This window comes from Saccopteryx leptura, chromosome 1 (genome assembly GCF_036850995.1).
Source record: "Saccopteryx leptura isolate mSacLep1 chromosome 1, mSacLep1_pri_phased_curated, whole genome shotgun sequence".
Classification (NCBI taxonomy): Eukaryota; Metazoa; Chordata; class Mammalia; order Chiroptera; family Emballonuridae; genus Saccopteryx; species Saccopteryx leptura.
The window spans coordinates 60,714,535-60,730,452 of NC_089503.1; the positions used below are offsets into that span (position 1 = coordinate 60,714,535).

The 15,918-nt window shown below is 48.8% G+C and overlaps 1 protein-coding gene across 1 annotated transcript in view; it reads right to left on the reverse strand.

Annotated features, from left to right (window-relative positions):
• Window positions 1-2,355: 2,355 nt before the first annotated feature.
• The window catches only part of MAP6 (microtubule associated protein 6), an 83,726-nt gene continuing 70,163 nt past the window's right edge, over window positions 2,356-15,918 (reverse strand). The window contains exon 4 of the mRNA XM_066368905.1: window positions 2,356-3,821. Coding sequence (XP_066225002.1) covers window positions 2,498-3,821 — 1,324 coding nt within the window. The 3' untranslated portion in view covers window positions 2,356-2,497. The remainder of the gene's footprint in view (window positions 3,822-15,918) is intronic.

Here is a 15,918-nt window from a genome sequence, read left to right on the forward strand (position 1 = left end):
AGTTGGTGCTTCCTGCTCATCCCCTGCCCCCTTCTCTCTCCTCTTTCTAAAATCAATAAATAAAACCTAGAAAAAAAGAGAAAGACCTTTAAAAGAGGTATTGTCCATATGGGTCATATAAATCTGAAAAGGGTACGAGTGTTCCTGGGAGCCAGTTGTGGTGGGGGCAATAAGTGGAGCTCCTCTTACACCCCCAGGCCCTGTTTTGGGTTTTAAAGAGGAGGTTATTGTGGCCCAGACAGTGGGATCCTCACAGGGTCCATCTCTAGTCATAGCAGAACTTCAGCCCCACTGGCAGCCCCCAGTCTCCTTCCCTGGCTTGCCAGCATACACTCACAGCTCACAAGACTGACCTGATGCCCTTCCTGAGGTCCTGGGATTCAGAAAACTGGTCACCCCTGCCTGGTCCCAGTTTTCTGCCCCAGAGACCTGCTACATCCCTTGGTCAAGCCCTCATGCAAATTAGGTTCCTTTCATTCAAGGACCTCTAGAGGGTCTTACTCTGGTTCTGCAGCCACACGTGATGCCCCTTTCCATCCCCTCCTTAGGCTGTGTGAACTCTGGCCACTTTCTCCTAGAAGCCTTCCTGGGTGCCCCCTTCAGGCATCATTTCTTCACTATCCTCTCAAACCAGGCCTTTAGTTTTCCCAGGCCCTCTTCCCACAATGCCTTTCCTTACCATAATACAGGAACATTTTATTTTTTACCACAGTGGCCTCAATGACCAGCATTGAGCAAGGCAAAGTGAGTGCTGAGGAAAAGCCTGCTGTGTGCATGAATGAATGGGGACTTGAAGTGTTGTTTTGGAAGCCCTGGCTCAGCTGCCTGGATACTGAGGATCAGCAGATGTCCTGGGATCTTCTGATCAGAGGCCTGGTTTTCTCAGGAAACATGGATAAGCTTTAGGACTGAGCCCTTGGCAAACAACTGTCACCCAGACTGACACTGGGACAGCTGGGTCCCTGCTCCTGTTTTCTCTGTAGGCTTCAGCTCTGACCCACCCAAGGACTCAGCCTGCTGTGATTTGGTACTGGTTTCTAGGTGTTAATGGGACCTGACCTGGAAAATAATAGAAAATATACATTTATATTGATCTCTGTTCCTGGTTTTTGGCATAGAGCTCTTAAAACACAGTTTCTTGGGTGACTATTTGTTTTATTTTTAAAAAAATTTAAGATTTTATTTATTGATTTTACAGAGAGAGGAGGTGTGGGGATGTGGAGCAAGACGTATCCATTCAGTTGCTTCATTTTAGTTGTTCATTGCTTGCTTGTCATATGTGCCTTGACCTGGGCAAGCCCAGGGTTTCAAACTAGTGACCTCAGCATTCCAGGTGGATGATTTATCCACTGCACCACGACAGGTCAGGCAAGTGCCTTTTGTTTTAATGAGGTGACTTTTTTTTTACAGAGACAGAGAGAGGGATAGATAGGAACAAACAGGAAGGGAGAGATGAGAAGCATCAGTTATCGGTTTTTTGTTGCGACACCTTAGTTGTTCATTGATTGCTTTCTCATATGTGCCTTGACCATGGGGCTATAGCAGACCAAGTAACCCCTTACTCGAGCCAGTGACCTTGGGTCCAAGCTGGTTGAGCTTTGCTCAAACCAGATGAGCCTGCGCTCAAGCTGGTGACCTTAGGGTCTTGAACCCGGGTCCTCCACATCCCAGTTCGATGCTCTATCCACTGTGCCACCGCCTGGTCAGGCAATGAGGTGACTCTTGGTGGGCTCCTAGATAGCTTCAGGATGGATGCTGGTCATCAGAAAGATGGAGCCACAAGTAGAAGCTTAGAATTTTCAGCCCCACCCCCTATCCTCTGGGAAAAGGATGAATTAATGATTGATCATGCCTACATGATGAAGCCTCCATAAAAATCTCAACAGTATGGGGGTTAGAGAGCTTCTGGGATGCTGGAGCTATACCGGAGGGTGTCATGCCTGAAGAGGGCCGGGGACCTCTGTGGCCCTTCCCCCATATCTTACCCTACCCATCTCTTCCATCTGGATATTCACCTGTATCCTTTATCCTTTTATGATAAACCAGTAAATGTGTTTAACTTCTGTGAGCTACTCTAGCAAATTATTAAGCCCAAGGAAGGGGTGTGGGAACACCAGTTTATAGCCAGTCAGAAATATAAGTGACATACAACTGGGGACTTGACGTTTGCATCTGAAGTGGAGGGACAGTCTTATGGGACTCCCTTACCCTGTGGGAAATGATGCTATCTCCAGTTAGTATCAGAATTGAGTTAAATTGTGAGACAGCCAGCTCATGTCAGATAACTGCTTGATATGTCAGGGACCCCCCGCACACACACACTCACATACACTCAAATGCAGCCAGACAGAGACCTACTGAGCCAGAGGGACCAGTTTTATTAGAGTCCAGCAAGACTATACAATAGCATTTCATGCAGATTAAATGTGACTCCTCGCTGCCCTGGGGAGGGAGCACTTTCACTGCCAGCTCCTTCCTTGGTGTCAAGGGGTAAGTGTCAAGGGGAACTTTCAATATATTCTGCATGGGGGACAGTTGGAATCATGACTGGGGGTGGAGGTGAGACAGTAGGCAGCTGTGGGCCCCTGGGACCTTGAGTCTTTAGAGGTTCAGTGACCACAGGACCTTGGTCCTTGGCTGGTGGTGGCACTAGAGGATCTTGATCTTTCAGAGGCACCGAGATTATAGGAACTGGATTCTTCACAGGCTCAGGGACAGCAGGACCTTGATTCTTTGGAGGCTCAGGGACCACAGGGCCTTGATCCTTGACTCGTTCTGGGAACATAGGACCTCGATTCTTTACAGGTGTTGCAACCACAGAATCGTGATCTTTCAGAAGCTCTGGGACCACTCCTACTTGATCCTTGACTGGCTCTGAGACCACTAAACCTTGGTTCTTTATAGGTCCAGAGAACATAGGACCTTTATTCTTTACAGGTGCTATGACCGTGGCGCTTTGATCCTTCAGATGCTCTGGGTCCATAGGACCTTGATCCTTGACAGGCGCTGGAACGGTGGGACCTTGATCCTTTGAAGTTTCTGGCACCATAGAACCTTGATCCTTAACTCCTGCTGGAACCATAGGACTTTGATTCTTTAGAGGCACCGGGAACAAGGAACCTTGGTCCTTGACTGGTGCCGAGATCACAGAACCTTCATTCTTTAAAGGCGCAGGGACCATGTGATCTTGATCCTTAACTGGTGTGGAGACTATGGTATCTAGATCCTTCAGCGGCCCTGGGATCAAAGGAGCCTGACCCTTCAGAGGCTCTGGGACCACAGGAGCCTGACCCTTCAGGGGCCCTGGGATCAAAGGAGCCTGACCCTTCAGAGTCTCTGGGACCACAGGAGCTTGACCCTTCAGGGTCCCCGGGACCACAGGAGCCTGACCCTTCAGAGTCTCTGGGACCGCAGGAGCTTGACCCTTCAGGGGCCCTGGGACCACAGGAGCCTGACCCTTCAGGGGCCCTGGGACTACAGGAACTTGACCCTTCAGGGGTCCTGGGACCACAGGAGCTTGATCCTTCAGAGGCCCTGGGACCACAGGAACTTGACCCTTCAGGGGCCCTGGGACCACAGGAGCTTGATCCTTCAGAGGCCCTGGGACCACAGGAGCTTGACCCTTCAGGGGCCCTGGGACCACCGGAGCTTGACCCTTCAGAGGCTCTGGAACAGTAGGCCCTTGATCCTTTGGAGGCTCTGGGATTACAGGACCTTGATCTTTCGGAGGCCCCAGGTCCACGGGACCTTGATCCTTGTCTTGCTCTGTGGCTACAGGACCTCGATTCTTACGTGAATCACTGGTGGGATGGAGCTGGCTCCTGCAGAGGAGAGAGAAGTGGTCACTGAGAGGGCCAGAAATCAGGCCAGGGATAGGGCAGAGCACAGATTGCCTGGGCAGGGCAGCTCTTGCTGGAGAGCCGGGAGGAGAATCTGATTTTCATGTTCTTAGCACAGAATGTGGGGTGGGGTGAGGGGCAGACTTGGGAATCAGTCATTCAATGTGGTTGCCAATTGATTATAACCTGCGCGTGGCACAGAGGGTGGTGCCCCGTGAAAACAGTCGTGCTGTAACAGGACTCAGAGTCCTCCAGTGGGCACCCAGCAGCCCGTCTACCCCACACTTCCCCAGGCTGCTCTTCCTTCCTCCAGTATAGCTGGGGGCCCCTCTTAGCTGGCTACTCAGACGACCCTGTAGGCCAGAGCGCTCTCTCCTTGCCTCACGGCCCCCTTGGTAAGGGCTGACTGTGAGGAGGGCAGTGGGAATGTCCCTCTATCTCCCATCCCTTGTAATCAGAAAAGTATTTTCATCACTGACACTGTTTAGAACAGCCAGCATATGGTGATAATATGTAGTAAGCAGATCAGCTTTTACTTTGTTTTATTATAGCGTTTAAATGATCTATAGACAATGTACCCCACCGTTGCCTGTGCCACTACCATTGCCCCACCTCTGCTAGATACTGGGCTGGGACTCCCCAGTCAGGCAGTGAAAAGGACCCGTTCCCCTTGCTGCATCCCCACTTCTGGCTCCCTCTCACCTGCCTGGGCCCTTGTCCACACTTACCCCAAGGCTAGGGCTGATTTCTCTGTGGGCAGGAATCCTCACAGGCTGCCTTATCTGCCTCACTGCAGAGAACGGCCCCACCCCCTGGCCCACCCACATGGCGGAGGGCAGGTAACATCACTGACACCAAGCCCAAACCTGGCCACACTCAGACCACACAGCCTGGTTTAGAATGCACACTCCTTCCTGCAGGCCCGGCCGAAAGTCACCACTCAGGAGTGGCCACTCAGCCAGTGTCACAAGCCCTCACACACCTACAGCACATTCCACTTCCCAAATCACTTTCTATAGCTCATTCCAGCAACCCAGCAACCCTGTGAAGCATGCAGGGAGGGTTTTATCACCCTTACTTGTCAGAGGAAGAAACTGAGGTACCAAGAGGGCGAGCAATGAGGATGGAAAGTGAGAGGGGCTGCACGAGCCCAAGTCTGGGTCCCTTCCCCCTCAGAGCCTGCTCTCCTTCCCCCGTAACACCTGGCACTTAGGTGGTGCTTGGTACAGGGTCGCTATTATTACTCTGTACCCTCTGTGGCCACTCAAGCCTTTAAGCTAAAGCCACTTCAGCATTTTAACAGTTCCTATTGGCTTTTAAGACTATGTCTTAACTGCTTATTAAAGCTGGTCAAATAAGACCTCTGCTTGGCAACACTTTCTTAGCTCAATGTGGTTTCATCTCCCTGGTCCTCAAGTTTGTCATCTATTTCATTGGATATAATAACATTTAGACATTATGATGATTAGCAATTATGTATATAGAGCACCTGTACCATGATATTACTATATAATATTATAATTATTTTTCTATTTACTTAGAAATAAAATTATTCTATTACTTTTATAAGATTATTATATTTGGACTTTTTAAATTCTGACATGTCATCTGATTCAGAAACTTTACTTGCATTTAGCACTTTGAGCTGCCAGGGGACTCACATCTCTCAGAGGGTACATAGAAGCACAGACAGCCTATCCGTCTAGTCCTTCTTGATGTCTCTAAGCATCACAGTGGACACAGAGAAGCCAGGCCGGCTCCCTGGCTCAGCATGACACAGAGCACAGCTGGCGCTGGCCATATGGACACAGCTGGCTGACCTTAGTAAGACCTCCATGTTTGTAAAGAGAGCCAGGCAAGGGCACCAGACGCTTATAGAACCCAAGGGTGGCATTAAAATGCTTCTAATGCTTGGTGGCTGGTCAGAGAGAAAAAGTAAAAACCTACTTCAGAAGAGAATTGAGCAGGACATGGATTAGATGAATCCTATCAGGTAATGAATGGCCTGGGTGGGGTCATCTTAAAGGGGTGATGAAGCTGAGACAGGAGACAAAAAAAGGCGACCAGGGCTTAATTTGATCTCAGGGGCTTGGGTTGCAAAATCTATTTCCTTGGCAGGACATGGACTTAGCGTCCCCTGCTGCCAAGAAGACTAAAAGAGAGCCAGCCCCACAGTGTGAGTCACCAAATACATTTCCCTAAAGGCAGCCCTGGCTCTCCTGACATCCCAGGGAGTTGTGTTTGATGAGTACTCTTATCCAGTTGTGAACTACCCCCAAATTTGCTTGGACATATAACCTTATATTGCTTTAGTTAGTAAACTTGTTTCTTTAGTAAGTGTCTTTAGTCATGGGAAGGTTTAGAATTAATACTAGAAATGATAAATTAATTCAAATCTACTATATTACCTTTCTTTGGTATTATGTTTAGGGAAAACCAGTGTAGATTTAGTTTGAAAGTATTTGTAATATTTAAAATAATTTGGCATATTAGAATACATAACAGATTAGCTTTGTGATTCCAATATAAAATGTGCAATGGAATAATTAATTTAGACTTGTGATTTTAAATTGAAAGATAAAAAATGAGACTCATGGACATAGATAAAAAGGAAGTGTTACCAGGGGGAGAAAGGTTAGGGGGAGGGGAGTAAAGAGGGACAAAAATATGGTGATGGAAAATTATTTGATTTTGGGTGATGGGCACACAACACAACAGTTCAAATGCTATAGAAATGTTTACCTGAAATCTATGTACACTTATTGATCAATGTCACCCCATTAAATTTAATTTTCTAAATAGAAGAATTAAAATATATAAGATAATTTTATAAATTTTGAAAATAATGATGGAAATTTTATGACAATCCAATAGTTTTCATATTTTTAAGCTTAGTTTATTTTATTATTATTTTATTTATTTATTTATTTATTGGTATTTTTCTGAAGCTGGAAACGGGGAGAGACAGTCAGACAGACTCCCGCATGCACCCGACCGGGATCCACCTGGCACGCCCACCAGGGGGCGACGCTCTGCCCACCAGGGGGCGATGCTCTGCCCCTCCAGGGCGTCGCTCTGTTGCAACCAGAGCCACTCTAGCGCCTGGGGCAGAGGCCAAGGAGCCATCCCCAGCGCCCGGGCCATCTTTGCTCCAATGGAGCCTTGGCTGCAGGAGGGGAAGAGAGAGACAGAGAGGAAGGAGAGGGGGAGGGGTGGAGAAGCAGATGGGCACCTCTCCTGTGTGCCCTGGCCGGGAATCGAACCCGGGACTTCTGCACGCCAGGCTGACGCTCTACCACTGAGCCAACTGGCCAGGGCTTAAGCTTAGTTTATTTTAAGTTATTTATAATTTAACTTAAATTATTCAGGGGAATTAAGTTAAAAAATCACCCTTTAAAAGAGATTGTTAAAATTTACTAGATATTTTTGCCTGACCAGGCGGTGGCACAGTGGATAGAGCGTCGGACTGGGATGCGGAGGACCCAGGTTCGAGACCCCGAGGTCACCAGCTTGAGCGGTGCTCATCTGGTTTGAGCAAAAAGCTCACCAGCTTGGACCCAAGGTCACTGTCACGAGCAAGGGGTTACTCGGTCTGCTGAAGGCCCGCGATCAAGGCACATATGAGAAAGCAATCAATGAACAACTAAGGTGTCGCAACAAAAAACTGATGATTGGCGCTTCTCATCTCTCTTCATTCCTGTCTGTCTGTCCCTATCTGTCTCTCTCTCTGACTCTCTGTCCCTGTAAAAAAAAAAATTACTATATTTTTAAATGTTACTTTTTAGTAATTAAGCATTTATTCCATTTATTTATGCATTGATTGATTGATTTTTTTTTTTTTTTTTACAGAGATAGAGAGAGGGACAGATAGGGACAGACAGACAGGAACTAAGAGAGATGAGAAGCATCAATCATCAGTTTTTCGTTGCGACACCCTAGTTGTTCATTGATTGCTTTCTCATATGTGCCTTGACCGCGGGCCTTCAGCAGACCGAGTAACCCCTTGCTCATGACAGTGACCTTGGGTCCAAGCTGGTGAGCTTTTTGCTCAAACCAGATGAGCCCCGCTCAAGCTGGCGACCTCGGGGTCTCGAACCTGGGTCCTCCACATCCCAGTCCGACGCTCACTGAGAGCCACCGCCTGGTCAGGCTCATTGATTGATTCTTGTATGTGCCCTGAGGATTGAACTTGCAACCTTGGCATATTGGGACAACACTCTAACCAACTGAGTTACCCAGCCAGGGCAAGCATTCTTTTTTTTCTTTTTTTAAAATTTAGTGAGAGGAGGGGAGGCAGAGACAGACTCCCACATGTACCCTGACTAGGATCCACCTGGTTAGCCCCTAAGGGGCATGCTCTACCCATCTGGAGCCCTTACTCCGTTGCAACCAGAGCCATTTTTAGCACCTGAGGCAGAGGCTATAGAGCCATCCTCAGTGCGCAGGGCCAATTTGCTCTAATTGAGCCATGACTGCGGGAGGAGAAGAGAGAGAGAGAGAGGAGAGAGGAGAGAGGAGAGAGAAGCGAGAGGGGGAGGGGGTGGAAAAGCAGATGGGTGCTTCTCCTGTGTGCTCTGACTAGGAATCGAGCCCAGGATATCTACACACCGGGCTGACATTCTACCACTGAGCAACCAGCCAGAGCTAAGCATTCATTTTTAAAACCACAGCAGCCTTGGCTGATTTTCCTATGAACAAAACCACCCTCAATAGCACATAAAACTCAAATTGATGCTGACTGCTCATCACTTGGATCCACAGTGTCCTGTCAGTCTCGCAGCTGTTATGCCCACCACTCCCAGTAAGGCCGGCAGAAGCAGCACTCACAGAGCCCTCTGTGTGAAGGAGACAAAGCCATGCCCCAGGGGGAAGCTGGGCATGTGGTTGGTAAGTAGAGATGGGCTGGATTCAGTCCCATGCAGCCCACAGGTCAGTTGTCCTTGGGCATAGCTCAACCTGCACAACCAAATCTGGTGCACTGAACCGCATGCAAATCTTCACAAGGCAGCATATGACACAGACCCAGCCTGTGGTAACTAAAATGACCTGCTAGGTTTGTCTCAGCTTCTGCGCTGCTTATTGCCTGCAAGGTCTTTGGCAATTACTCAGCCACGATAGATCTCAGTTTCCTCACCAACATAATGGGGATAACAATACAAATGTCAGGGACTATAAAGACATGAGGAGCAGATGATCCTTTTAGGCAGGGATCTGAAACCATAATTCTTGATATTTGTAGAGTGCTTTGCTGCATCACATGCATAAGTCCAGCACTGTAATAACTGGTAACAGTCTACTAAATGCATGCACACTGGACCCTCATGGCAGCCCTGGAGGAAGGCCAAGCAGATGGTGGCCAGCTCTGTAGCCTCACCTTCCTTGCATTGTCCTCTGGCCAGCCCAGGCTATTTTATACATTCCCAGTGTTTTTATTTCTTTGTGTCTGCTACCTGGATCGCCCTCTTTCACCCACTTTTCCCTGTCTGCCGATGGCTCGTCTAGGATCCCACCTCCTTACCAGGCCCCCCTGAATGCATCTCTCACGTTAGTTTTGTCAATATCTCCCTTGCAGCAGCACCATTTTACAGTCTCTCCCCACATTCATAGGGTTCCCCATTACATGTCAGGTCTCCCCCATTCGACCATGAGCTCCCTGAAGGCAGGAGCCATCCCCTTGGCCCATTGCCCCAGTGCTCAGCACAGTAACTGGAGCAAAGGAGGTCAAGTGAAAAGACTCACAAATTACTGTTGCTGAAACCTGGTTCATCAGCTATCCCATGGCCCCAGCCAGAAATGCAGTCATTCTGGAGATGCCTCTCCCTCAGAACCTTCACCTAACCCAGGGGTCCCCAAACTTTTTACACAGGGGGCCAGTTCACTGTCCCTCAGACCATTGGAGGGCCGGACTATAAAAAAAAAACTATGAACAAATCCCTATGCACACTGCACATATCTTATTTTAAAGTAAAAAACAAAAAACAAAACAGGAACAAATACAATATTTAAAATAAAGAACAAGTAAATTTAAATCAACAAACTGACCAGTATTTCAATGGGAACTATGCTCCTCTCACTGACCACCAATGAAAGAGGTGCCCCTTCTGGAAGTGCGGCGGGGGCCGGATAAATGGCCTCAGTGGGCCGCATGCGGCCCGCGGGCCGTAGTTTGGGGACCCCTGACCTAACCCATCAAGAGCCATCTATTCCAGCTCTGAACATGTATCTCTTGAACGTTCTCATTTCCTTCCCTTCCTCCCTTCTGCTCACGAGCTGTGCCATCATCTCTGTGGACAGCTGTCATGGCCTCCTAACTGGTATCCTCATCCAATTCATTTTTGATACAGAAATCAGAATGATCTTTCAAAAAGGTATATCCCTTTCCTTCTTGCAGCTCTCCGTGGCTTCTCCTTGCACTCAGACTCAAGAGTAAAACCTGTTCCATAGCCCCACCTGGCTGCCTAGCGACTCCCGTCTCCTCCAGCTCCGGGCCCCCGGCTCCCGGGGCTTTGTTCTGTGGCTCACTCTGCCCTGCTCCTTTCCACCTATAGGTTAGCACATGCTATTTTCTCCTTCTGGAACATTCTCTCGCTTGCTCTTCCACTGGTTAATGCCTACTCATCCTCCACCCTCAGCTCGCTGGAGCACTTTCCCAGGGAAGCCTTCCCTGACCCGCAGATGCGGCCAGGTGCCCTGCTGCAGGCTCTCCGAGTCCCTGGCCCTTTCTTTCATGCCCCTTATAACAGCGATTTACTACATTCCTTTGGATTAATGTTTCCCTACTAGACTGAAGCATCCAGAGGGCAGGACCATGTCACATTTGCATGTCATTGTAGTCTCTGTACCTAAAACAGTACCTAGCCCAGGAAAGGCCCTAAGACATACTTGTTGAATGAGTGAATAATTGAGAGCTTTTTCTGTGCCAGGCTGTCCTATTTGTAAAATGCAATGTTTCAAGGTTACACGAGACACTCTGAGTCTTAAAAACTTGATTTTCTGCCCTTCCTCCTGCTTCCATGGAGACAGGCAATGCCTCCTGGGTACACACACACTCACCTTGGATTCTTGCTTTATCAGAGTCTGGAAGCAGGATTATCAAGCTCTACCCCAGACTATCTGTAGAAAGGCCTTCCTTTCTTCCCTTGCATACAATTTTAATTGTATAATCTACCATGTGTTTTTTTTTCTCCCCAGACTGTCTCCTGATGGACCATCAAAGCAGCCTGGAGCTGGGGCAATAGCGCCATATTCAGAAGTTGGTGACCTGTGGGCCCTGTCCTTGAATCCCTGTCTCCACAGCTTGGAAAAACCCTGAGGAAGAAAGGAACTCATATTTCCTGAACAATAACTACATTCTTGTTAGCTCACTGCTAGGTATGTAACATAGATAATTTCTTACACTATAAAGGGCAGCCTGCTGGAGGAGAGAGTGCACTGCCTAGACTCCAGGCCAGAGAGCTGGGTTTGAATTCTGACCCAACTCCTTTATAGCCATTGAGTTTCATCTCGGGCATCCCAGGCTCCAGGCCTCAGTCTCCTTAATCCCAGGGTCTCAAACTCGCGGCCGTGCGGCCCGCCCACCAATTTTGTGTGGCCCGCAGACTAATCAAACTTCATGGATTAATCTGCGGGCCAGTCTACGGGCCGCACAAAATTGGTAGGCGGGCCGCATGCGGCCCGCGGGCCGCAAGTTTGAGACTCCTGCTTAATCTATAAACTGGACCACCTTTCAGAGAGGAGTCGTTTATGTACTCATGGCATGACCCCTAGAGTGCGATGATGTTTAGTAAATGCTAGTTCCTGAGAGGGACTTAGTGATCTGGTCCAATGTTATTACTCTACAGGTGGGGAACTAGGCCCAGAGGGCAAAAGACTCTCCCGAGGGGCTGAACCAGGGCCCAGGCTGACTGCACCTTAGGGGCTCCGGCAGGAGGCAGGGGTGGGGGAGGGCGGTAGACAGAGTAATTTCATGGTCTGTTCTCCTGTCTGCCTCAGCGGGCCCTGTACAGGCACTCACATTTCCCAGACACAGCTGAGGCTCCCGACGCAGTTACGGGAAATACGGCTGCCCAAGGGGCAGTGTCAAGGAAACCACCTTTGAAAGGCTCATTATTCTTATAAAGAATTTGCAAGAGACAAGGTGTTCTCAAAACAAGAGCTCCCACTCCTGCCTCCCTTCCTCCCTCACAGGCCTCCATGGGAGCCTCTATTTTAGCAGTTATCATGGTGTTTGGTAATTATCTGCCTTCCCCCATTAGCTGTGGGCCAGGTTTTGTTCATCTTTGTATTACCTGTATGTATGTCTGCCTCAGAGCAGGACCTGGCAGACATCTGTGGAGTACCAGAAGGCTGGTGTGTAGTTTTTTCTCTGTATTCTATCTTATTTTTTTTCTCTCTCTTTTATTCATTTACTGGACAAAGTTTGGGTTAGGCCCAGAGTGAAAGAGACTGGGGCCCCAACCTGATAGGCGTCCCGTGTAGTGCGGGGAGACGAAGCTGTAAGTACACACCATGGACACTATAAAGCCACCGGAGCGCCAGCACCTCCACCAGCCCTGGCCCTAAGCCTTCATCAGCCTGTGTCTCTCTAAGGCCCCATGGTCCCTTCAGGGCCAAAGACATCACTCTGCTAGAGAAGTCCTCTCTCTGTCCTATGAAAAAAAAGCACACTTCCCAGAGCCAAGTCAAAGGCGTCTGGGGCTGGAAGGACAGACCTGAGGGTCACTGGGTCTCCTGAACTCCTGCTGCCATCTCCCTGCCAGCTGACCCCAGGCACTACCCACACTGCCGCAGGGTGGAGCACACACCTGGTGAGGCAGACCACCTCTTGATTTCCCGGTGGTTAGACCCTGCACAGAAACCTGTCTTTCTGTCAGCTCAATGCCCCCCCTACCTGCTACCTGCCCTGATCGGGTTTGTGCTCTGGAGCCCCCTTTCCAGAGAATGCCCTGCTGCCTGCCACAGGACAGCCTTTCAGGTATTGGAAGATATTTGAAGGGGGCAGCAGTTGTGTTCTTATTCCTGGCTTCCTGACCCCACAACACTCAGACATCTGTCTTCTAGAGCAGTGGTCCCAACCTTTTTTGGGCCACGGACCGGTTTAATGTCAGAAAGTATTTTCACAGACCGGCCTTTAGGGTGGGACAGATCACGTAACCGAGACAAGCGTCAAGAGTGAGTCTTAGACGGATGTAACAGAGGGAATCTGGTCATTTAAAAAAAATAAAACATCATTCAGACTTAAATATAGATAAAATGAAAATAATGTAAGTTATTTATTCTTTCTCTACGGACCGGTACCGGTCCACGGCCCAGGGGTTGGGGACCACTGTTCTAGGGCCCTCATTGTCTTGACCGCTGTCCTCACATGTCTCAGTTGGCTCCTCATCCCTTGGAAAGCGTGACCCTAGAACTCACAATGACAGTGCAGGCGTGGTCGCTAAGGAGGACCTGTCTGCCTGGCGTCCGCTGCTTTCGCTCTCTCAGGCACGCCAGTGCCACTGTCAGCCGCCCCTCCCCATCTTTCCAGTGACCCCCTCCTCGGTGACTGAAGCTTTGGTTCTAGGGCCACTTCCTCAGTGAAATCACCCTCGCCTCCACCTCCAGGGTTCGGGTCCCCCATCCTCTCACTGCTCACAGCAGCCCCAGCTGTTCAGTAACTGCCTCCCCAGATGGGGCTCTTTGAGGGCAGAGAGCATGTCTGCTCTATCGTCCCTCACTGTCTTTCTCTCCTTCCCTCATATTTCTCCCCTTTCTCTCCCTCCTCCTCCTCTTTCTTCTGTCCTCCCTTCCACAAATATTTAATAATTGCCAGTATGTGCCAGGCCATTGAGTGGAGAAACAGAGCGCTCTGGCGTGGGGCTGGCTCACACTGAGACTTCCGTCCTAAGTGAGAAATGGAAGAAAGAACTTTCATAAGATCAAATTCTAACAACCGCATTTACATGACACAAAAGATTTCCCATTTTTAACTGCCTAAGCACCTTTGTGTCCTCCCAAACTGTAATGTCTTTATGTTTCTCTAAGAGGACGTTACATGCAATGTGCACACTGTATTCTCAGAGCAGCCCTGTCAGCCAGGCAGATGGGTCACCCACACCCCCATTTATGGGTGGAAACGAGGCTTAGAAAGGGGAAGTAAGTTGCCTAAGGTCAGATAGTGAGTCTGTGGCCATGTCAAGACCCTAACGTAGGATGACAGACTTTCTGTCAAGCTCTTTCCTCTCTCTAATAGTATCCTTCATGGGTGTGACTTCAACTCTAAATTTGTCTGCAGATGTCTGAACTGGGCCTGCCCTAAGATCACCCTGTGGGCTTGTCCTGATGCAAGAGGCTAGAGCCACTGACCTCTGCAGGTCCCCAGCTCTGAGCTCCCAGCTGCATCTCCTGCAAGACCAGGCCCCTTCCTTTACCTCTGTCCTGCCTGTATTCACGACACAAAGACTCCCTGCACACCAAGGTTTACCCCATGGTGTTCAGCAGACCCTGGCAAAGAAGCTAGTCCCAGAAAGTATCAGCATCCTGGTTTGAGAATGCCCATCTACACCCATACCTGTAAGCCCTACCTGTATGGCTGCCAGTGGGTCTACCAGCTTGGGGCATCACAAAGAGTCCACCACATAAGGCTCATCAGCACAGGAAGAGCAGCTAGGACCACAGCTAGAAAATCGCTGCCACCACAAGGCTTACGGTAATTCTGGGCAGGGGGTTAGGAGGTAAGTAACTGTGCTGATCTAACTCAGTGTCTGTGACCTTCATCGGACTTCTGCTTCATAGACAACAAGAGTACTTAGAGTCATCAGTGGGTTTGGAGCAAGGAAGGGGCAGGATGAAGAGGCTGCTGTTCAGGAGGAGGCACATCTTCACTCAGGGACCCCACCGACGGTCCCAGTACTGGGCCAAGGGAGGGTTCCAGTCACACAAACTTGGCTTCAAATCCTGGCTCACCACTGCAAGTTGTGTGATTTTGTTTCATCACCAAGTCTTAATTTCTTTACCTGTAAATGGGAATTATACCTCCAGACTCCCTGGCTATATTGTAAGAATTAAATGAAACAAGTGTGTAAAGGCCAAATAAATGTTTGTTCTCTCCCCCTAGTCTGTACCAACCTGCATTTTACAAAAGCGGAGCCAGAGACCTGGGTCGGATTCTAGCTCGGATTTCTCTCCACCGGTCCAGGTTCCCTGCAGGGACACAGTCGCCCGAGGCAGGGAAATGGCTGCCCTGGGTGGTTATGTGTCTGTCCCATGTTGCTGTTGCTGCAGTCCTTTTTGCTGTTAAACACCTCTTTAGATATAACCTACTAAGAAGAACTAAATAAATTCGCACTTGTATAACAAATATTTTAAGAAGCATCCTTGGTTTTAACACCAAGAAAGCAAAGCCAAGGGCAAACTTGACTGTCTTAGTGGGTTGCCAAGAATCTGATAATCCTACTAATGATCTTTTTAAAAATGTAAAGTGTTGGACTAAGGCAGCCAGACAGCAAAGGCTTATTCTTGTTTAGCTCTGTGCTTCTTGGAACTTGCCAATCAATTTCTGCCCTTTTCTCCCACCCTACCTAACACAAAAGATGGGAGCTTGAGCAATTAATCAACATTGGCTCCATGTGTCCAGAGGGGATCAATGAAAATGAACGTGTAATTGCAGAAGTGGAAGCTGTACCAGGTGATTTATAGGCTGTGCTCAGAGACGGGTGCCAGGAGAAGGGCTAGGGGAGGAGATAGGACAGCAAGAGCCACAGGAGGTGGGTTTTCTCTCAGGCTGTTTCTGGCAAAAGGAGTGGATTTATCAGATGTACCTCCAGCTACCACACCATTGGACCTAAGGGTAGCAAGTACTGGGAAGTAGTTAGTGGTCAGCAAAACTACCTTGAAATGAATGCATCCTTGCTGGGCCATCTTAACAGTCCTATGAATCAGAAACAGGTATCCACCTGCTCTCCCAAACCCTGAGACCAAACAGGTTCAGATAACACTGCATCCCTTACTGACCAAAATCATTCATACTTTCTGAATTTGAGAACCAAATAGATTTAGATAGTGATGGGTACTTATATTATTATTTCTTTGAGGCTAGGAG